The 24340-nt window shown below is 45.4% G+C and overlaps 2 protein-coding genes across 2 annotated transcripts in view; both read left to right on the forward strand.

The window, feature by feature from the left end:
- The window catches only part of LOC127927215 (serine/threonine-protein kinase TBK1-like), a 72134-nt gene extending 50825 nt beyond the window's left edge, over positions 1-21309 (forward strand). Inside the window, exons 12-14 of the mRNA XM_052513185.1 lie at positions 12667-12783; positions 17097-17198; positions 21175-21309. Of these exons, the coding sequence (XP_052369145.1) occupies positions 12667-12783; positions 17097-17198; positions 21175-21277 (322 nt within the window). The 3' untranslated portion in view covers positions 21278-21309. The remainder of the gene's footprint in view (positions 1-12666; positions 12784-17096; positions 17199-21174) is intronic.
- LOC127927213 (protein transport protein SEC31-like) lies at positions 15177-17090 on the forward strand. Its single transcript, XM_052513184.1, has 2 exons — positions 15177-16769; positions 16911-17090. Exon 1 carries the CDS (start codon positions 15180-15182, stop codon positions 16413-16415), a length of 1236 nt encoding a protein of 411 aa, XP_052369144.1. The 5' UTR covers positions 15177-15179; the 3' UTR covers positions 16416-16769; positions 16911-17090.
- Positions 21310-24340: the final 3031 nt, after the last annotated feature.

Raw genomic sequence — 24340 nt, forward strand, 5'->3', positions numbered from 1 at the left:
GTTGACCAGACAGGAGAGCATCACAGTCGTCAAGCCTGTTGTCTTCCTTGGGTAACCAGACAGGAGGGCATCACAGTCGTCAAGCCTGTTGTCTTCCTTGGGTAGACCAGACAGGAGAGCATCACAGTCGTCAAGCCTGTTGTCTTCCTTGGGTAGACCAGACAGGAGGGCATCACAGTCGTCAAGCCTGTTGTCTTCCTTGGGTAGACCAGACAGGAGAGCATCACAGTCGTCAAGCCTGTTGTCTTCCTTGGGTTGACCAGACAGGAGAGCATCACAGTCGTCAAGCCTGTTGTCTTCCTTGGGTAACCAGACAGGAGAGCATCACAGTCGTCAAGCCTGATGTCTTCCTTGGGTTGACCAGACAGGAGAGCATCACAGTCGTCAAGCCTGTTGTCTTCCTTGGGTAACCAGACAGGAGAGCATCACAGTCATCAAGCCTGTTGTCTTCCTTGGGTTGACCAGACAGGAGAGCATCACAGTCGTCAAGCCTGTTGTCTTCCTTGGGTAACCAGACAGGAGGGCATCACAGTCGTCAAGCCTGTTGTCTTCCTTGGGTAGACCAGACAGGAGAGCATCACAGTCGTCAAGCCTGTTGTCTTCCTTGGGTAGACCAGACAGGAGAGCATCACAGTCGTTAAGCCTGTTGTCTTCCTTGGGTAACCAGACAGGAGAGCATCACAGTCGTCAAGCCTGTTGTCTTCCTTGGGTAACCAGACAGGAGGGCATCACAGTCGTCAAGCCTGTTGTCTTCCTTGGGTAACCAGACAGGAGGGCATCACAGTCGTCAAGCCTGTTGTCTTCCTTGGGTAACCAGACAGGAGGGCATCACAGTCGTCAAGCCTGTTGTCTTCCTTGGGTAGACCAGACAGGAGAGCATCACAGTCGTCAAGCCTGTTGTCTTCCTTGGGTAACCAGACAGGAGGGCATCACAGTCGTCAAGCCTGTTGTCTTCCTTGGGTTGACCAGACAGGAGAGCATCACAGTCGTCAAGCCTGTTGTCTTCCTTGGGTAACCAGACAGGAGAGCATCACAGTCGTTAAGCCTGTTGTCTTCCTTGGGTAACCAGACAGGAGAGCATCACAGTCGTCAAGCCTGTTGTCTTCCTTGGGTAACCAGACAGGAGGGCATCACAGTCGTCAAGCCTGTTGTCTTCCTTGGGTTGACCAGACAGGAGAGCATCACAGTCGTCAAGCCTGTTGTCTTCCTTGGGTAACCAGACAGGAGAGCATCACAGTCGTTAAGCCTGATGTCTTCCTTGGGTAGACCAGACAGGAGAGCATCACAGTCGTCAAGCCTGTTTGTAGTCAAAGCACGGATGAGTCTCTCTGCATCAGCCTGAGAGAAAAACAGCCTCACATTAGCAATGTTCCTCAGGTGGTGAAAAGCTGTTTTGTTCACCTTCCTAATGCCTGCTTTTTTAAATTGAGTTCAGAATGTAAAATGATTTATTGGCCGTGAATTGAAATGTACAGCCAGATTCTCTGTGCTTCGGCTCCAACAATAAGTACGTCGGTCTCGTCTTCATTTAGCTGGAGGAAGTTGTGAGCCGTCCAACTATTTAAATCACTAATACAGTCCCAATCATTTATCCGTGGAGCTCAAATCCTGTGGTGAAACCGACATGTATCGTCTTGCGTGGCAGTGCAAATCAATGCTGTGCTTTTCTGATAACGCTGCCCCAAAGGGTAACACATGTTTTCGTAACCTAGAGAGATACTAAATGTTACCAGGTTACGGTATACTTCAGAGATCACACCGTAACCTAGAGAGATACTAAATGTTACCAGGTTACAGTGTACTTCAGAGATCACACCGTAACCTAGAGAGATACTAAATGTTACCAGGTTACAGTATACTTCAGAGATCACACCGTAACCTAGAGAGGTTACCAGGTTACAGTATACTTCAGAGATCACACCGTAACCTAGAGAGATACTAAATGTTACCAGGTTACAGTGTACTTCAGAGATCACACCGTAACCTAGAGAGATACTAAATGTTACCAGGTTACAGTGTACTTCAGAGATCACACCGTAACCAGATACTAAATGTTACCAGGTTACAGTGTACTTCAGAGATCACACCGTAACCTAGAGAGATACTAAATGTTACCAGGTTACAGTGTACTTCAGAGATCACACCGTAACCTAGAGAGATACTAAATGTTACCAGGTTACAGTGTACTTCAGAGATCACACCGTAACCTAGAGAGATACTAAATGTTACCAGGTTACAGTGTACTTCAGAGATCACACCGTAACCTAGAGAGATACTAAATGTTACCAGGTTACAGTGTACTTCAGAGATCACACCGTAACCTAGAGAGATACTAAATGTTACCAGGTTACAGTGTACTTCAGAGATCACACCGTAACCTAGAGAGATACTAAATGTTACCAGGTTACAGTGTACTTCAGAGATCACACCGTAACCTAGAGAGATACTAAATGTTACCAGGTTACAGTGTACTTCAGAGATCACACCGTAACCTAGAGAGATACATAATGTTACCAGGTTACAGTGTACTTCAGAGATCACACCGTAACCTAGAGAGATACTAAATGTTACCAGGTTACAGTGTACTTCAGAGATCACACCGTAACCTAGAGAGATACTAAATGTTACCATGTTACAGTGTACTTCAGAGATCACACCGTAACCTAGAGAGATACTAAATGTTACCAGGTTACAGTATACTTCAGAGATCAGACCGTAACCTAGAGAGATACTAAATGTTACCAGGTTACAGTATACTTCAGAGATCACACCGTAACCTAGAGAGATACTAAATGTTACCAGGTTACAGTGTACTTCAGAGATCACACCGTAACCTAGAGAGATACTAAATGTTACCAGGTTACAGTGTACTTCAGAGATCAGACCGTAACCTAGAGAGATACTAAATGTTACCAGGTTACAGTGTACTTCAGAGATCACACCGTAACCTAGAGAGATACTAAATGTTACCAGGTTACAGTATACTTCAGAGATCACACCGTAACCTAGAGAGATACTAAATGTTACCAGGTTACAGTATACTTCTGAGATCACACCGTAACCTAGAGAGATACTAAATGTTACCAGGTTACAGTGTACTTCAGAGATCACACCGTAACCTAGAGATACTAAATGTTACCAGGTTACAGTATACTTCAGAGATCACACCGTAACCTAGAGAGATACTAAATGTTACCAGGTTACAGTGTACTTCAGAGATCACACCGTAACCTAGAGAGATACTAAATGTTACCAGGTTACAGTGTACTTCAGAGATCAGACCGTAACCTAGAGAGATACTAAATGTTACCAGGTTACAGTGTACTTCAGAGATCACACCGTAACCTAGAGAGATACTAAATGTTACCAGGTTACAGTATACTTCAGAGATCACACCGTAACCTAGAGAGATACTAAATGTTACCAGGTTACAGTATACTTCAGAGATCACACCGTAACCTAGAGAGATACTAAATGTTACCAGGTTACAGTATACTTCAGAGATCACACCGTAACCTAGAGAGATACTAAATGTTACCAGGTTACAGTATACTTCAGAGATCACACCGTAACCTAGAGAGATACTAAATGTTACCAGGTTACAGTATACTTCAGAGATCACACCGTAACCTAGAGAGATACTAAATGTTACCAGGTTACAGTATACTTCTGAGATCACACCGTAACCTAGAGAGATACTAAATGTTACCAGGTTACAGTATACTTCTGAGATCACACCGTAACCTAGAGAGATACTAAATGTTACCAGGTTACAGTGTACTTCAGAGATCACACCGTAACCTAGAGAGATACTAAATGTTACCAGGTTACAGTATACTTCAGAGATCACACCGTAACCTAGAGAGATACTAAATGTTACCAGGTTACAGTATACTTCAGAGATCACACCGTAACCGAGAGAGATACTAAATGTTACCAGGTTACAGTATACTTCAGAGATCACACCGTAACCTAGAGAGATACTAAATGTTACCAGGTTACGGTGTACTTCAGAGATCACACCGTAACCTAGAGAGATACATAATGTTACCAGGTTACAGTATACTTCAGAGATCACACCGTAACCTAGAGAGATACTAAATGTTACCAGGTTACGGTATACTTCAGAGATCACACCGTAACCTAGAGAGATACTAAATGTTACCAGGTTACAGTATACTTCAGAGATCACACCGTAACCTAGAGAGATACTAAATGTTACCAGGTTACAGTATACTTCAGAGATCACACCGTAACCTAGAGAGATACTAAATGTTACCAGGTTACAGTATACTTCTGAGATCACACCGTAACCTAGAGAGATACTAAATGTTACCAGGTTACAGTGTACTTCAGAGATCACACCGTAACCTAGAGAGATACATAATGTTACCAGGTTACAGTGTACTTCAGAGATCACACCGTAACCTAGAGAGATACTAAATGTTACCAGGTTACAGTGTACTTCAGAGATCACACCGTAACCTAGAGAGATACTAAATGTTACCAGGTTACAGTGTACTTCAGAGATCACACCGTAACCTAGAGAGATACTAAATGTTACCAGGTTACAGTATACTTCAGAGATCACACCGTAACCTAGAGAGATACTAAATGTTACCAGGTTACAGTGTACTTCAGAGATCACACCGTAACCTAGAGAGATACTAAATGTTACCAGGTTACAGTGTACTTGAGAGATACTAAATGTTACCAGGTTACAGTGTACTTCAGAGATCACACCGTAACCTAGAGAGATACTAAATGTTACCAGGTTACAGTGTACATCAGAGATCACACCGTAACCTAGAGAGATACTAAATGTTACCAGGTTACAGTGTACATCAGAGATCACACCGTAACCGAGAGAGATACTAAATGTTACCAGGTTACAGTATACTTCAGAGATCACACCGTAACTAGAGAGATACTAAATGTTACCAGGTTACAGTATACTTCAGAGATCACACCGTAACCTAGAGAGATTAAATGTTACCAGGTTACAGTATACTTCAGAGATCACACCGTAACCGAGAGAGATACTAAATGTTACCAGGTTACAGTATACTTCAGAGATCACACTTAACCTAGAGAGATACTAAATGTTACCAGGTTACAGTATACTTCAGAGATCAGACCGTAACCTAGAGAGATACTAAATGTTACCAGGTTACAGTATACTTCAGAGATCACACCGTAACCTAGAGAGATACTAAATGTTACCAGGTTACAGTGTACTTCAGAGATCAGACCGTAACCTAGAGAGATACTAAATGTTACCAGGTTACAGTGTACTTCAGAGATCACACCGTAACCTAGAGAGATACTAAATGTTACCAGGTTACAGTATACTTCAGAGATCACACCGTAACCTAGAGAGATACTAAATGTTACCAGGTTACAGTATACTTCAGAGATCACACCGTAACCTAGAGAGATACTAAATGTTACCAGGTTACAGTATACTTCAGAGATCACACCGTAACCTAGAGATATACTAAATGTTACCAGGTTACAGTCAGAGATACGTAACCTAGAGAGATACATAATGTTACAGTGTACTTCAGAGATCACACCGTAACCTAGAGAGATACTAAATGTTACCAGGTTACAGTATACTTCAGAGATCACACCGTAACCTAGAGAGATACTAAATGTTACCAGGTTACGGTATACTTCAGAGATCACACCGTGACCTAGAGAGATACTAAATGTAACCAGGTTACAGTATACTTCAGAGATCACCACGTAACCTAGAGAGATACTAAATGTTACCAGGTTACAGTATACTTCAGAGATCACACCGTAACCTAGAGAGATACTAAATGTTACCAGGTTACAGTATACTTCAGAGATCACACCGTAACCTAGAGAGATACTAAATGTTACCAGGTTACAGTATACTTCTGAGATCACACCGTAACCTAGAGAGATACTAAATGTTACCAGGTTACAGTATACTTCAGAGATCACACCGTAACCTAGAGAGATACTAAATGTTACCAGGTTACAGTATACTTCAGAGATCACACCGTAACCTAGAGAGATACTAAATGTTACCAGGTTACAGTATACTTCTGAGATCACACCGTAACCTAGAGAGATACTAAATGTTACCAGGTTACAGTATACTTCTGAGATCACACCGTAACCTAGAGAGATACTAAATGTTACCAGGTTACAGTATACTTCTGAGATCACACCGTAACCTAGAGAGATACTAAATGTTACCAGGTTACAGTGTACTTCAGAGATCACACCGTAACCTAGAGAGATACTAAATGTTACCAGGTTACAGTATACTTCAGAGATCACACCGTAACCTAGAGAGATACTAAATGTTACCAGGTTACAGTATACTTCAGAGATCACACCGTAACCTAGAGAGATACTAAATGTTACCAGGTTACAGTATACTTCAGAGATCACACCGTAACCTAGAGAGATACTAAATGTTACCAGGTTACGGTGTACTTCAGAGATCACACCGTAACCTAGAGATACATAATGTTACCAGGTTACAGTATACTTCAGAGATCACACCGTAACCTAGAGAGATACTAAATGTTACAGGTTACGGTATACTTCAGAGATCACACCGTAACCTAGAGAGATACTAAATGTTACCAGGTTACAGTATACTTCAGAGATCACACCGTAACCTAGAGAGATACTAAATGTTACCAGGTTACAGTATACTTCAGAGATCACACCGTAACCTAGAGAGATACTAAATGTTACCAGGTTACAGTATACTTCTGAGATCACACCGTAACCTAGAGAGATACTAAATGTTACCAGGTTACAGTGTACTTCAGAGATCACACCGTAACCTAGAGAGATACATAATGTTACCAGGTTACAGTGTACTTCAGAGATCACACCGTAACCTAGAGAGATACTAAATGTTACCAGGTTACAGTGTACTTCTGAGATCACACCGTAACCTAGAGAGATACTAAATGTTACCAGGTTACAGTGTACTTCAGAGATCACACCGTAACCTAGAGAGATACTAAATGTTACCAGGTTACAGTATACTTCAGAGATCACACCGTAACCTAGAGAGATACTAAATGTTACCAGGTTACAGTGTACTTCAGAGATCACACCGTAACCTAGAGAGATACTAAATGTTACCAGGTTACAGTGTACTTCAGAGATCACACCGTAACCTAGAGAGATACTAAATGTTACCAGGTTACAGTGTACTTCAGAGATCACACCGTAACCTAGAGAGATACTAAATGTTACCAGGTTACAGTGTACTTCAGAGATCACACCGTAACCTAGAGATACTAAATGTTACCAGGTTACAGTGTACTTCAGAGATCACACCGTAACCTAGAGAGATACTAAATGTTACCAGGTTACAGTATACTTCAGAGATCACACCGTAACCTAGAGAGATACTAAATGTTACCAGGTTACAGTATACTTCAGAGATCACACCGTAACCTAGAGAGATACTAAATGTTACCAGGTTACAGTATACTTCAGAGATCACACCGTAACCGAGAGAGATACTAAATGTTACCAGGTTACAGTATACTTCAGAGATCACACCTTAACCTAGAGAGATACTAAATGTTACCAGGTTACAGTATACTTCAGAGATCAGACCGTAACCTAGAGAGATACTAAATGTTACCAGGTTACAGTATACTTCAGAGATCACACCGTAACCTAGAGAGATACTAAATGTTACCAGGTTACAGTGTACTTCAGAGATCAGACCGTAACCTAGAGAGATACTAAATGTTACCAGGTTACAGTGTACTTCAGAGATCACACCGTAACCTAGAGAGATACTAAATGTTACCAGGTTACAGTATACTTCAGAGATCACACCGTAACCTAGAGAGATACTAAATGTTACCAGGTTACAGTATACTTCAGAGATCACACCGTAACCTAGAGAGATACTAAATGTTACCAGGTTACAGTATACTTCAGAGATCACACCGTAACCTAGAGATATACTAAATGTTACCAGGTTACAGTATACTTCAGAGATCACACCGTAACCTAGAGAGATACATAATGTTACAGTGTACTTCAGAGATCACACCGTAACCTAGAGAGATACTAAATGTTACCAGGTTACAGTATACTTCAGAGATCACACCGTAACCTAGAGAGATACTAAATGTTACCAGGTTACGGTATACTTCAGAGATCACACCGTGACCTAGAGAGATACTAAATGTAACCAGGTTACAGTATACTTCAGAGATCACCACGTAACCTAGAGAGATACTAAATGTTACCAGGTTACAGTATACTTCAGAGATCACACCGTAACCGAGAGAGATACTAAATGTTACCAGGTTACAGTGTACTTCAGAGATCACACCGTAACCTAGAGAGATACTAAATGTTACCAGGTTACAGTATACTTCAGAGATCACACCGTAACCTAGAGAGATACTAAATGTTACCAGGTTACAGTGTACTTCAGAGATCACACCGTAACCTAGAGAGATACTAAATGTTACCAGGTTACAGTATACTTCAGAGATCACACCGTAACCTAGAGAGATACTAAATGTTACCAGGTTACAGTATACTTCAGAGATCACACCGTTAGAGAGATACTAAATGTTACCAGGTTACAGTATACTTCAGAGATCACACCGTAACCTAGAGAGATACTAAATGTTACCAGGTTACAGTATACTTCAGAGATCACACCGTAACCTAGAGAGATACTAAATGTTACCAGGTTACAGTGTACCTCAGAGATCACACCGTAACCTAGAGAGATACTAAATGTTACCAGGTTACAGTATACTTCAGAGATCACACCGTAACCTAGAGAGATACTAAATGTTACCAGGTTACAGTATACTTCAGAGATCACACCGTAACCTAGAGAGATACTAAATGTTACCAGGTTACAGTATACTTCAGAGATCACACCGTAACCGAGAGAGATACTAAATGTTACCAGGTTACAGTATACTTCAGAGATCACACCGTAACCTAGAGAGATACTAAATGTTACCAGGTTACAGTGTACTTCAGAGATCACACCGTAACCTAGAGAGATACTAAATGTTACATTTACATTTACACTTAAGTCATTTAGCAGACGCTCTTAACCAGAGCGATACAAATTGGTGCATACACCTTATGACAACCAGTGGAACAGCCACTTGCATCTAAATCTTGTTGGGGGAGAAGGGGGGTGAGAAGGATTACCAGGTTACCCTTACTTACCCTATCCTAGGTAACCTAGAAGAGATGGGGTTTAGGTGTCTCCGGAAGGTGGTGATTGACTCCGCTGTCCTGGCGTCGTGAGAGTTTGTTCCACCATTGGGGGCCAGAGCATGAACAGTTTGACTGGGCTGAGGGAACTGTACCTCAGTGGTACACCGAACCAGAGGTGGATGAAATGTTACCTTGTTTGGGTGTAGGGCCTGATCAGAGCCTGGATACAGGTGCCGTTCCCCTCACAGCCCGTGGCGAGCACCATGGTCTTGTAGCGGATGCGAGGTTCAACTGTAAGCCAGTGGAGAGATCACACCGTAACCTGAGAGATACTAAATGGGAATACACCAGACGGGCTGCGGCGTTCTGGATGAGATAGGGGTTTAATGGCACAGGCAGGGAGCCCAGCCAACAGCGAGTTGCAGTAATCCAGACGGGAGATGACAAGTGCCTGTGCGCCGCTTCCTGTGTGAGGCAGGGTCGTACTTGCGGATGTTTGAACCTAGAAGATACTGTCCAGGATCACACCGTAACCTAGAGAGACACTAAATGTTACCGTGATGGCGAGATCATGGAATCGGGCAGTCCTTCCCCGGGAGGAAGATACTAAATCTTGCTGAGGTTCAGCTTGAGGTGGTGATCCGTCATACACTAGAGAGATATGTCTGCCAGACATGCAGAGATACTTCAGACCTGGTCACAGTAACCTAGAGAGAAGATTAATTGTGTACCGTCTGCATAGCAATGATAGGAGAGACCATGTGAGGTTATGACAGACCAAGTGACTTGGTGTTACGAGAATAAGAGAGGGCCTCAGAACAGAGCCCTGGGGGACACCAGTGGTGAGAGCGCGTGGTGAGGAGACAGATTCTCGCCACGCCATCACACCTGTCAGGTAGGACGCAACACCGTAACCGCGAGAGATACTCGGAGAGGGTGGAGAGGAGGATCTGATGGTTCACAGATCGAAGGCAACCTAGGTCTAGAAGGATGAGAGCAGAGGAGAGAGATCTTCAGCAGTGCGGAGCGCTCCGTGAACAGAGAAGAGATACTCCAGTTGAATTACAGTCTTGAAACCTGACTGATTTGGATCAAGAAGGTCATTCTGAGAGAGATAGCGGTAGAGCTGGCCAGGACGGTACGCTCAAGAGTTTTGGAGAGAAAAGAGAGAAGGGATACTGGTCTGTAGTTGTTGACATCGGAGGGATCGAGTGTAGGTTTTTCAGAGATGCAACTCTCGCTAACCTGAAGACGGGAGATACTAGCGGTTACCAGGTTACAGGTAGGTAAGGGAGAAGGTCTCCTAATGGTCTGGAGAGAGATAGGGGATAGGGTTACGGGCAGGTTGTTACGGCCAGGATCACAAGACCGTAACCTAGAGAGAGGGAGAAAGAGGTTAGCATAGGGTACAGTGTAGCAGAATCCAGCCGTTTGACTTAGCAAACGATATCGGATGTCATCGACCTTCTTTTCAGGTTACGAAGTCATCTGCAGAGGGAGGGAGGGAGGGGGAGGATTCAGGAGGGAGGAGAAGGTGGCAAAGAGCTTCCTAGGGTTAGAGGCAGATGCTTGGAATTTAGAATGGTACCAGGTTACTTTAGCAGCAGAGATCAGAGGAGGAAAATGTAGAGAGGATACTGAAAGGATGCCAGGTTACAGTGTACGAGTTTTTCTCCATTTCACACCGGCTGCCCGAGAGCTAAATGTTACCAGGTTACAGTGTACTTCAGAGATCACACCGTAACCTAGAGAGATACTAAATGTTACCAGGTTACAGTATACTTCAGAGATCACACCGTAACCTAGAGAGATACTAAATGTTACCAGGTTACAGTATACTTCAGAGATCACACCGTAACCTAGAGAGATACTAAATGTTACCAGGTTACAGTATACTTCAGAGATCACACCGTAACCTAGAGAGATACTAAATGTTACCAGGTTACAGTGTACTTCAGAGATCACACCGTGACCTAGAGAGATACTAAATGTTACCAGGTTACAGTGTACTTCAGAGATCACACCGTAACCTAGAGAGATACTAAATGTTACCAGGTTACAGTATACTTCAGAGATCACACCGTAACCTAGAGAGATACTAAATGTTACCAGGTTACAGTATACTTCAGAGATCACACCGTAACCTAGAGAGATACTAAATGTTACCAGGTTACAGTGTACTTCAGAGATCACACCGTGACCTAGAGAGATACTAAATGTTACCAGGTTACAGTGTACTTCAGAGATCACACCGTAACCTAGAGAGATACTAAATGTTACCAGGTTACAGTGTACTTCAGAGATCACACCGTAACCTAGAGATACTAAATGTTACCAGGTTACAGTATACTTCAGAGATCACACCGTAACCTAGAGAGATACTAAATGTTACCAGGTTACAGTGTACTTCAGAGATCACACCGTAACCTAGAGAGATACTAAATGTTACCAGGTTACAGTGTACTTCAGAGATCACACCGTAACCTAGAGAGATACTAAATGTTACCCAGGTTACAGTGTACTTCAGAGATCACACCGTAACCTAGAGAGATACTAAATGTTACCAGGTTACGGTGTACTTCAGAGATCACACCGTAACCTAGAGAGATACTAAATGTTACCAGGTTACAGTGTACTTCAGAGATCACACCGTAACCTAGAGAGATACTAAATGTTACCAGGTTACAGTATACTTCAGAGATCACACCGTAACCTAGAGAGATACTAAATGTTACCAGGTTACAGTGTACTTCAGAGATCACACCGTAACCTAGAGAGATACTAAATGTTACCAGGTTACAGTGTACTTCAGAGATCACACCGTAACCTAGAGATACTAAATGTTACCAGGTTACAGTGTACTTCAGAGATCACACCGTAACCTAGAGAGATACTAAATGTTACCAGGTTACAGTGTACTTCAGAGATCACACCGTAACCTAGAGAGATACTAAATGTTACCAGGTTACAGTATACTTCAGAGATCACACCGTAACCTAGAGATACTAAATGTTACCAGGTTACAGTGTACTTCAGAGATCACACCGTAACCTAGAGAGATACTAAATGTTACCAGGTTACAGTATACTTCAGAGATCACACCGTAACCGAGAGAGATACTAAATGTTACCAGGTTACAGTATACTTCAGAGATCACACCGTAACCTAGAGAGATACTAAATGTTACCAGGATACAGTGTACTTCAGAGATCACACCGTAACCTAGAGAGATACTAAATGTTACCAGGATACAGTGTACTTCAGAGATCACACCGTAACCTAGAGAGATACTAAATGTTACCAGGATACAGTATACCTGTATCTCTATACACAAACAGAGTCTGAGAGGAATATCCAACATCTGTGGACTAATGTTGCTCCTCAAGCCACACATGAGTTCCACAGCTCCTTTCAGCCGTCTAACACTCACATGGTTTTCTCTCTCTGTCTCAGTGTTGAGAGGATCAAGGTTCTCCTGGACTCCATTACAGCCATCTACCACCAGTTTAAGAAGGACAAGGCTGAGAGACGTCTGCCGTACAACGAGGAACAAATACACAAATTTGACAAGTAGGTCCGTCTTTTCTGTCCCACTGACCAGGTTGACATCCAGGCCTGATGGAGACATGTCCTGACAGGCCTGATGGAGACATGTCCTGACAGGCCTGATGGAGACATGTCCTGACAGGCCTGATGGAGACATGTCCTGACAGGCCTGATGGAGACATGTCCTGACAGGCCTGATAGAGACATGTCCTGACAGGCCTGATGGAGACATGTCCTGACAGGCCTGATGGAGACATGTCCTGACAGGCCTGATGGAGACATGTCCTGACAGGCCTGATGGAGACATGTCCTGACAGGCCTGATGGAGACATGTCCTGACAGGCCTGATGGAGACATGTCCTGACAGGCCTGATGGAGACATGTCCTGACAGGCCTGATGGAGACATGTCCTGACAGGCCTGATGGAGACATGTCCTGACAGGCCTGATGGAGACATGTCCTGACAGGCCTGATGGAGACATGTCCTGACAGGCCTGGTGGAGACATGTCCTGACAGGCCTGATGGAGACATGTCCTGACAGGCCTGATGGAGACATGTCCTGACAGGCCTGATGGAGACATGTCCTGACAGGCCTGATGGAGACATGTCCTTACAGGCCTGATGGAGACATGTCCTTACAGGCCTGATGGAGACATGTCCTGACAGGCCTGATGGAGACATGTCCTGACAGGCCTGATGGAGACATGTCCTGACAGGCCTGATGGAGACATGTCCTGACAGGCCTGATGGAGACATGTCCTGACAGGCCTGATGGAGACATGTCCTGACAGGCCTGATGGAGACATGTCCTGACAGGCCTGATGGAGACATGTCCTGACAGGCCTGATGGAGACATGTCCTGACAGGCCTGATGGAGACATGTCCTGACAGGGTGGTGGAGATGCACAGTGATATAACAACCATCACATTTACATTTACATTTAAGTCATTTAGCAGACGCTCTTATGCAGAGCGACTTACAAATTGGTGCATTCACCTTATGACATCCAGTAGAACAGTCACTTTACAATAGTGCATCTAAATCTTAAAGGGGGGTGAGAAGGATTACTTATCCTATCCTAGGTATTCCTTAAAGAGGTGGGGTTTCAGGTGTCTCCGGAAGGTGGTGATTGACTCCGCTGTCCTGGCGTCGTGAGGGAGTTTGTTCCACCATTGGGGGCCAGAGCAGCGAACAGTTTTGACTGGGCTGAGCGGGAACTGTACTTCCTCAGTGGTAGGGAGGCGAGCAGGCCAGAGGTGGATGAACGCAGTGCCCTTGTTTGGGTGTAGGGCCTGATCAGAGCCTGGAGGTACTGAGGTGCCGTTCCCCTCACAGCTCCGTAGGCAAGCACCATGGTCTTGTAGCAGATGCGAGCTTCAACTGGAAGCCAGTGGAGAGAGCGGAGGAGCGGGGTGACGTGAGAGAACTTGGGAAGGTTGAACACCAGACGGGCTGCGGCGTTCTGGATGAGTTGTAGGGGTTTAATGGCACAGGCAGGGAGCCCAGCCAACAGCGAGTTGCAGTAATCCAGACGGGAGATGACAAGTGCCTGGATTAGGACCTGCGCCGCTTCCTGTGTGAGGCAGGGTCGTACTCTGCGGATGTTGTAGAGCCTGAACCTACAGGAACGGGACACCGCCTTGATGTTAGTTGAGAACGTCAGGGTGTTGTCCAGGATCACGCCAAGGTTCTTAGCGCTCTGGGAGGAGGACACAATGGAGTTGTCAACCGTGATGGCGAGATCATGGAACGGGCAGTCCTTCCCGGGAGGAAGAGCAGCTCCGTCTTGCCAAGGTTCAGCTTGAGGTGGTGATCCGTCATCCACACTGATATGTCTGCCAGACATGCAGAGATGCGATTCGCCACCTGGTCATCAGAAGGGGGAAAGGAGAAGATTAATTGTGTGTCGTCTGCATAGCAATGATAGTCAACTTGGAGTCACGTGATTAAATGGCGTGTGGTCTTCCCACGACCATGCAGTTTATTAGGCTACATATACACTGTAGGACAGATATACTGTAGGACAGATATACTGTAGGACAGATACACTGTAGGACAGATACACTGATATAGGACAGATATACTGTAGGACAGATATACTGTAGGACAGATATACTGAAGGACAGATATACTAGGACAGAAGGACAGATATACTGTAGGACAGATATACTGAAGGACAGATATACTGTAGGACAGATATACTGAAGGACAGATATACTGTAGGACAGATATACTGTAGGACAGATATACTGTAGGACAGATATACTGTAGGACAGATATACACTGTAGGACAGGTATACTGTAGGACAGGTATACTATAGGACAGGATAGGAATAATGGTGGTGGAGATGCACAGTGATGAGGTTGATGCTCATTTCAATAAATATCCAGGGACTTATTCTGGTGACCTGATGATCCATGATGACAGATCTGCTCCTCAACCCCAACATTAGTCCTCCTCTATCCATGATGACAGATCTGCTCCTCAACCCCAACATTAGTCCTCCTCTATCCATGATGACAGATCTGCTCCTCAACCCCAACATTAGTCCTCCTCTATCCATGATGACAGATCTGCTCCTCAACCCCAACATTAGTCCTCCTCTATCCATGATGACAGATCTGCTCCTCAACCCCAACATTAGTCCTCCTCTATCCATGATGACAGATCTGCTCCTCAACCCCAACATTAGTCCTCCTCTATCCATGATGACAGATCTCCTCCTCAACCCCAACATTAGTCCTCCTCTATCCATGATGACAGATCTCCTCCTCAACCCCAACATTAGTCCTCCTCTATCCATGATGACAGATCTCCTCCTCAACCCGAACATTAGTCCTCCTCTATCCATGATGACAGATCTGCTCCTCAACCCCAACATTAGTCCTCCTCTATCCATGATGACAGATCTCCTCCTCAACCCCAACATTAGTCCTCCTCTATCCATGATGACAGATCTGCTCCTCAACCCCAACATTAGTCCTCCTCTATCCATGATGACAGATCTCCTCCTCAACCCGAACATTAGTCCTCCTCTATCCATGATGACAGATCTGCTCCTCAACCCCAACATTAGTCCTCCTCTATCCATGATGACAGATCTGCTCCTCAACCCCAACATTAGTCCTCCTCTATCCATGATGACAGATCTGCTCCTCAACCCCAACATTAGTCCTCCTCTATCCATGATGACAGATCTCCTCCTCAACCCCAACATTAGTCCTCCTCTATCCATGATGACAGATCTGCTCCTCATCCCCAACATTAGTCCTCCTCTATCCATGATGACAGATCTGCTCCTCATCCCCAACATTAGTCCTCCTCTATCCATGATGACAGATCTGCTCCTCAACCCCAACATTAGTCCTCCTCTATCCATGATGACAGATCTCCTCCTCAACCCCAACATTAGTCCTCCTCTATCCATGATGACAGATCTGCTCCTCAACCCCAATATTAGTCCTCCTCTATCCATGATGACAGATCTGCTCCTCAACCCCAACATTAGTCCTCCTCTATCCATGATGACAGATCTGCTCCTCAACCCCAACATTAGTCCTCCTCTATCCATGATGACAGATCTGCTCCTCAACCCCAACATTAGTCCTCCTCTATCCATGATGACAGATCTGCTCCTCAACCGCCAACATTAGTCCTCCTCTATCCATGATGACAGATCTGCTCCTCAACCCCAACATTAGTCCTCCTCTAGCCATGATGACAGATCTGCTCCTCAACCCCAACATTAGTCCTCCTCTATCCATGATGACAGATCTGCTCCTCAACCCCAACATTAGTCCTCCTCTATCCATGATGACAGATCTGCTCCTCAACCCCAACATTAGTCCTCCTCTATCCATGATGACAGATCTGCTCCTCAACCCCAACATTAGTCCTCCTCTATCCTCAATTCCCCAATTTCACAGACAGTGTGTATCTTCTGGTTACAGTATAGTAATAATATAATGCTCCTCTAACAGACTGGTGTTCCAAGCCACCAAGGCCAGGTCTCTGGTTACAGTATAGTAATAATATAATGCTCCTCTAACAGAAGCTGGCCACCAAGGGCAGGTCTCTGTTTACAGTATAGTAATAATATAATGCTCCTCTAACAGACAGAAGCTGGTGTTCCAAGCCACCAAGGGCAGGTCTCTGGTTACAGTATAGTAATAATATAATGCTCCTCTAACAGACTGGTGTTCCATGCCACCAAGGGCAGGTCTCTGGTTACAGTATAGTAATAATATAATGCTCCTCTAACAGACTGGTGTTCCATGCCACCAAGGGCAGGTCTCTGGTTACAGTATAGTAATAATATAATGCTCCTCTAACAGACAGAAGCTGGTGTTCCATGCCACCAAGGCCAGGTCTCTGTTTACAGAGGAGTGTGCCATGAAGTACCGCCTCTTCATCTCTAAGAGCGAGGAGTGGATGAGGTAAGTGTCCCGTAATTGAAGGATGATATCAGATGAGGTCAGTGTGTTCTGTAGGTGAAGGAAGGTATCAGATGAGGTCAGTGTGTTCTGTAGATGAAGGAAGGTATCAGATGAGATCAGTGTGTTCTGTAGATGAAGGAAGGTATCAGATGAGGTCAGTGTGTTCTGTAGATGAAGGAAGGTATCAGATGAGGTCAGTGTGTTCTGTAGATGAAGGAAGGTATCAGATGAGGTCAGTGTGTTCTGTAGATGAAGGATGATATCAGATGAGGTCAGTGTGTTCTGTAGATGAAGGAAGGTATCAGATGAGATCAGTGTGTTCTGTAGATGAAGGAAGGTATCAGATGAGATCAGTGTGTTCTGTAGATGAAGGATGATATCAGATGAGATCAGTCTGTCTTGTAAAGGAAGGTATCAGATGAGGTCAGTGTGTTCTGTAGATGAAGGAAGGTATCAGATGAGGTCAGTGTGTTCTGTAGATGAAGGAAGGTATCAGATGAGGTCAGTGTGTTCTGTAGATGAAGGTATCAGATGAGGTCAGTGTGTTCTGTAGATGAAGGAAGGTATCAGATGAGGTCAGTGTGTTCTGTAGATGAAGGAAGGTATCAGATGAGGTCAGTGTGTTCTGTAGATGAAGGAAGGTATCAGATGAGGTCAGTGTGTTCTGTAGATGAAGGAAGGTATCAGATGAGGTCAGTGTGTTCTGTAGATGAAGGAAGGTATCAGATGAGGTCAGTCTGTCTTGTAAAGGAAGGTATCAGATGAGGTCAGTGTGTTCTGTAGATGAAGGAAGGTATCAGATGAGGTCAGTGTGTTCTGTAGATGAAGGAAGGTATCAGATGAGGTCAGTGTGTTCTGTAGATGAAGGAAGGTATCAGATGAGGTCAGTGTGTTCTGTAGATGAAGGATGGTATCAGATGAGGTCAGTGTGTTCTGTAGATGAAGGATGGTATCAGATGAGGTCAGTGTGTTCTGTAGATGAAGGATGATATCAGATGAGGTCAGTGTGTTCTGTAGATGAAGGAAGGTATCAGATGAGGTCAGTGTGTTCTGTAGATGAAGGAAGGTATCAGATGAGGTCAGTGTGTTCTGTAGATGAAGGATGGTATCAGATGAGATCAGTCTGTCTTGTAAAGGAAGGTATCAGATGAGGTCAGTGTGTCCTGTAGATGAAGGATGATATCAGATGAGATCAGTCTGTCTTGTAAAGGAAGGTATCAGATGAGGTCAGTGTGTTCTGTAGATGAAGGAAGGTATCAGATGAGGTCAGTCTGTCTTGTAAAGGAAGGTATCAGATGAGGTCAGTGTGTTCTGTAGATGAAGGAAGGTATCAGATGAGGTCAGTGTGTTCTGTAGATGAAGGATGGTATCAGATGAGGTCAGTGTGTTCTGTAGATGAAGGAAGGTATCAGATGAGGTCAGTGTGTTCTGTAGATGAAGGAAGGTATCAGATGAGATCAGTGTGTCTTGTAAAGGAAGGTATCAGATGAGGTCAGTCTGTTCTGTAGATGAAGGTATCAGATGAGGTCAGTCTGTCTTGTAAAGGAAGGTATCAGATGAGGTCAGTGTGTTCTGTAGATGAAGGATGGTATCAGATGAGGTCAGTGTGTTCTGTAGATGAAGGAAGGTATCAGATGAGGTCAGTGTGTTCTGTAGATGAAGGAAGGTATCAGATGAGGTCAGTGTGTTCTGTAGATGAAGGAAGGTATCAGATGAGGTCAGTGTGTTCTGTAGATGAAGGAAGGTATCAGATGAGGTCAGTGTGTTCTGTAGATGAAGGATGGTATCAGATGAGGTCAGTGTGTTCTGTAGATGAAGGAAGGTATCAGATGAGGTCAGTGTGTTCTGTAGATGAAGGTATCAGATTAGATCAGTGTGTTCTGTAGATGAAGGAAGGTATCAGATGAGATCAGTGTGTTCTGTAGATGAAGGAAGGTATCAGATGAGGTCAGTGTGTTCTGTAGATGAAGGATGGTATCAGATGAGGTCAGTGTGTTCTGTAGATGAAGGATGGTATCAGATGAGGTCAGTGTGTTCTGTAGATGAAGGAAGGTATCAGATGAGGTCAGTGTGTTCTGTAGATGAAGGATGATATCAGATGAGGTCAGTCTGTCTTGTAAAGGAAGGTATCAGATGAGATCAGTGTGTTCTGTAGATGAAGGATGATATCAGATGAGGTCAGTCTGTCTTGTAAAGGAAGGTATCAGATGAGATCAGTGTGTTCTGTAGATGAAGGATGGTATCAGATGAGGTCAGTGTGTTCTGTAGATGAAGGAAGGTATCAGATGAGGTCAGTCTGTCTTGTAAAGGAAGGTATCAGATGAGATCAGTCTGTCTGTCTTGTAAAGGAAGGTATCAGATGAGATCAGTCTGTCTGTCTTGTAAAGGAAGGTATCAGATGAGATCAGTGTGTTCTGTAGATGAAGGAAGGTATCAGATGAGGTCAGTGTGTTCTGTAGATGAAGGAAGGTATCAGATGAGGTCAGTGTGTTCTGTAGATGAAGGAAGGTATCAGATGAGGTCAGTGTGTTCTGTAGATGAAGGATGGTATCAGATGAGGTCAGTGTTTTCTGTAGATGAAGGATGGTATCAGATGAGATCAGTGTGTTCTGTAGATGAAGGAAGGTATCAGATGAGGTCAGTGTGTTCTGTAGATGAAGGATGGTATCAGAGGAGGTCAGTGTGTTCTGTAGATGAAGGATGGTATCAGATGAGGTCAGTGTGTTCTGTAGATGAAGGAAGGTATCAGATGAGGTCAGTGTGTTCTGTAGATGAAGGAAGGTATCAGATGAGGTCAGTGTGTTCTGTAGATGAAGGAAGGTATCAGATGAGGTCAGTGTGTTCTGTAGATGAAGGAAGGTATCAGATGAGGTCAGTGTGTTCTGTAGATGAAGGATGATATCAGATGAGGTCAGTGTGTTCTGTAGATGAAGGATGGTATCAGATGAGGTCAGTGTGTTCTGTAGATGAAGGAGAGCACCCTGCTGCTAAGCAACCCTGTATGTCTGACTGTTCTGATAACTAACTCCCTGCTTCTCAGCAACCCTGTATGTCTGACTGTTCTGATAACTACCTCCCTGCTGCTAGCAACCCTGTATGTCTGACTGTTCTGATGACTAACTCCCTGCTGCTAAGCAACCCTGTATGTCTGACTGTTCTGATAACTAACTCCCTGCTGCTAGCAACCCTGTATGTCTGACTGTTCTGATAACTAACTCCCTGCTGCTAAGCAACCCTGTATGTCTGACTGTTCTGATAACTAACTCCCTGCTGCTAAGCAACCCTGTATGTCTGACTGTTCTGATAACTAACTCCCTGCTGCTAAGCAACCCTGTATGTCTGACTGTTCTGATAACTACCTCCCTGCTGCTAAGCAACCCTGTATGTCTAACTGTTCTGATAACTAACTCCCTGCTGCTAAGCAACCCTGTATGTCTGACTGTTCTGATAACTAACTCCCTGCTGCTAAGCAACCCTGTATGTCTGACTGTTCTGATAACTAACTCCCTGCTGCTAAGCAACCCTGTATGTCTAACTGTTCTGATAACTAACTCCCTGCTGCTCAGCAACCCTGTATGTCTGACTGTTCTGATAACTAACTCCCTGCTGCTAAGCAACCCTGTATGTCTAACTGTTCTGATAACTAACTCCCTGCTGCTAAGCAACCCTGTATGTCTGACTGTTCTGATAACTAACTCCCTGCTGCTAAGCAACCGTGTATGTCTGACTGTTCTGATAACTAACTCCCTGCTGCTAAGCAACCCTGTATGTCTGACATCTAACTCCCTGTGTGTGTGTGTGTGTGTGTGTGTGTGTGTGTGTGTGTGTGTGTGTGTGTGTGTGTGTGTGTGTGTGTGTGTGTGTGTGTGTGTGTGTGTGTGTGTGTGTGTGTGTGTGTGTGTGTGTGTGTATGGAAGGTGTGTGTGTGTGTGTGTACGCGCGGTGTATCAATAGTGTGTTTATCTCCCCTGTACAGGAAGGTGCATCACGTGAGGAAGCAGCTGATTGGTCTAACCAGCCAATTCAACAGCGTGGAGAAAGAAGTTTCCATGGTGATGGAGAGAGTTATTAAGGTCTGAACAAACACACACACACACACACACAAACACACACACACACAATCACTCACTAAACACTGAAGTAAACAGGAGGTTTCCTCCACTAAGTTGAGGGATGGTGGAGGGGGAAGGAAGAGAGAGGAGGGGATGAGGGAGAGGGAAGAGAGAGGAGGGGATGAGAGAGAGGGAAGAGAGAGGAGGGGGTGAGGGAGAGGGAAGAGAGAGGAGGGGATGAGGGAGAGGAGGGGATGAGGGGGAGGGAAGAGAGAGGAGGGGATGAGGGGGAGGGAAGAGAGAGGAGGGGATGAGGGAGAGTGAAGAGAGAGGAGGGGATGAGGGAGAGGGAAGAGAGAGGAGGGGATGAGGGGGAGGGATGAGAGAGGAGGGGATGAGGGGGAGGGAAGAGAGAGGAGGGGATGAGGGGGAAGGAAGAGAGAGGAGGGGATGAGGGAGAGGGAAGAGAGAGGAGGGGATGAGGGAGAGGGAAGAGAGAGGAGGGGATGAGGGGAGAGGGAAGAGAGAGGAGGGGATGAGGGGGAGGGATGAGAGAGGAGGGGATGAGGGAGAGGGAAGAGAGAGGAGGGGATGAGGGAGAGGAGGGGATGAGGGGGAGGGAAGAGAGAGGAGGGGATGAGGGAGAGGGAAGAGAGAGGAGGGGATAAGGGGAGGGAAGAGAGAGGAGGGGATGAGGGGAGGGAAGAGAGGGGAAGAGAGGGAGGAGGGGATGAGGGAGGGAAGAGAGAGGAGGGGATGAGGGAGAGGGAAGAGAGAGGAGGGGATGAGGGGAGGGAAGAGAGAGGAGGGGATAAGGGGGAGGGAAGAGAGAGGAGGGGATGAGGGAGAGGGAAGAGAGAGGAGGGGATGAGGGAGAGGGAAGAGAGAGGAGGGGATGAGGGGAGGGAAGAGAGAGGAGGTGATGAGGGGAGGGAAGAGAGAGGAGGGGATGAGGGGGGAGGGAAGAGAGAGAGCCTACCATCATGGGGGAGGGAAACAGAGACCCTGACCTAGCTCTCTATATCTAGGAGTGGGATAACAGAGACCCTGACCTAGCTCAATATCTAGGAGTGGGATAACAGAGACCCAGACCTAGCTCAATATCTAGGAGTGGGATAACAGAGACCCAGACCTAGCTCAATATCTAGGAGTGGGATAACAGAGACCCTGACCTAGCTCAATATCTAGGAGTGGGATAACAGAGACCCTGACCTAGCTCAATATCTAGGAGTGGGATAACAGAGACCCTGACCTAGCTCAATATCTAGGAGTGGGATCAGACCCTGACCCTGACCTAGCTCAATATCTAGGAGTGGGATAACAGAGACCCTGACCTAGCTCAATATCTAGGAGTGGGATAACAGAGACCCTGACCTAGCTCTATATCTAGGAGTGGGATAACAGAGACCCCGACCCTGACCTAGCTCACTATCTAGGAGTGGGATAACAGAGACCCAGACCCTGACCTAGCTCAATATCTAGGAGTGGGATCAGACCCAGACCCTGACCTAGCTCAATATCTAGGAGTGGGATCAGACCCAGACCCTGACCTAGCTCAATATCTAGGAGTGGGATCAGACCCAGACCCTGACCTAGCTCAATATCTAGGAGTGGGATCAGACCCAGACCCTGACCTAGCTCAATATCTAGGAGTGGATCAGACCCAGACCCTGACCTAGCTCAATATCTAGGAGTGGGATAACAGAGACCCTGACCTAGCTCAATATCTAGGAGTGGGATAACAGAGACCCAGACCTAGCTCTATATCTAGGAGTGGGATAACAGAGACCCTGACCTAGCTCAATATCTAGGAGTGGGATCAGACCCAGACCCTGACCTAGCTCTATATCTAGGAGTGGGATAACAGAGACCCTGACCTAGCTCAATATCTAGGAGTTGGATCAGACCCAGACCCTGACCTAGCTCAATATCTAGGAGTGGGATAACAGAGACCCAGACCCTGACCTAGCTCAATATCTAGGAGTGGGATAACAGAGACCCTGACCTAGCTCAATATCTAGGAGTGGGATAACAGAGACCCTGACCTAGCTCAATATCTAGGAGTGGGATAACAGAGACCCAGTCCTAGCTCAATATCTAGGAGTGGGATAACAGAGACCCTGACCTAGCTCAATATCTAGGAGTGGGATAACAGAGACCCTGACCTAGCTCAATATCTAGGAGTGGGATAACAGAGACCCAGACCCTGACCTAGCTCAATATCTAGGAGTGGGATCAGACCCTGACCCTGACCTAGCTCAATATCTAGGAGTGGGATCAGACCCAGACCCTGACCTAGCTCACTATCTAGGAGTGGGATCAGACCCAGACCCTGACCTAGCTCAATATCTAGGAGTGGGATCAGACCCAGACCCTGACCTAGCTCAATATCTAGGAGTGGGATCAGACCCAGACCCTGACCTAGCTCAATATCTAGGAGTGGGATCAGACCCAGACCCTGACCTAGCTCAATATCTAGGAGTGGGATAACATAGACCCTGACCTAGCTCAATATCTAGGAGTGGGATAACAGAGACCCAGACCTAGCTCTATATCTAGGAGTGGGATAACAGAGACCCTGACCTAGCTCAATATCTAGGAGTGGGATCAGACCCAGACCCTGACCTAGCTCAATATCTAGGAGTGGGATAACAGAGACCCTGACCTAGCTCTATATCTAGGAGTGGGATAACACTCAGACCCTGACCTAGCTCAATATCTAGGAGTGGGATAACAGAGACCCTGACCTAGCTCTATATCTAGGAGTGGGATCAGACCCAGACCCTGACCTAGCTCAATATCTAGGAGTGGGATAACAGAGACCCAGACCTAGCTCTATATCTAGGAGTGGGATAACAGAGACCCTGACCTAGCTCTATATCTAGGAGTGGGATAACAGAGACCCAGACCCTGACCTAGCTCTATATCTAGGAGTGGGATAACAGAGACCCTGACCTAGCTCTATATCTAGGAGTGGGATAACAGAGACCCAGACCCTGACCTAGCTCAATATCTAGGAGTGGGATAACAGAGACCCTGACCTAGCTCAATATCTAGGAGTGGGATAACAGAGACCCTGACCTAGCTCAA

This window comes from Oncorhynchus keta, unplaced genomic scaffold (assembly GCF_023373465.1).
Source record: "Oncorhynchus keta strain PuntledgeMale-10-30-2019 unplaced genomic scaffold, Oket_V2 Un_contig_9835_pilon_pilon, whole genome shotgun sequence".
NCBI classification, from domain to species: domain Eukaryota; kingdom Metazoa; phylum Chordata; class Actinopteri; order Salmoniformes; family Salmonidae; genus Oncorhynchus; species Oncorhynchus keta.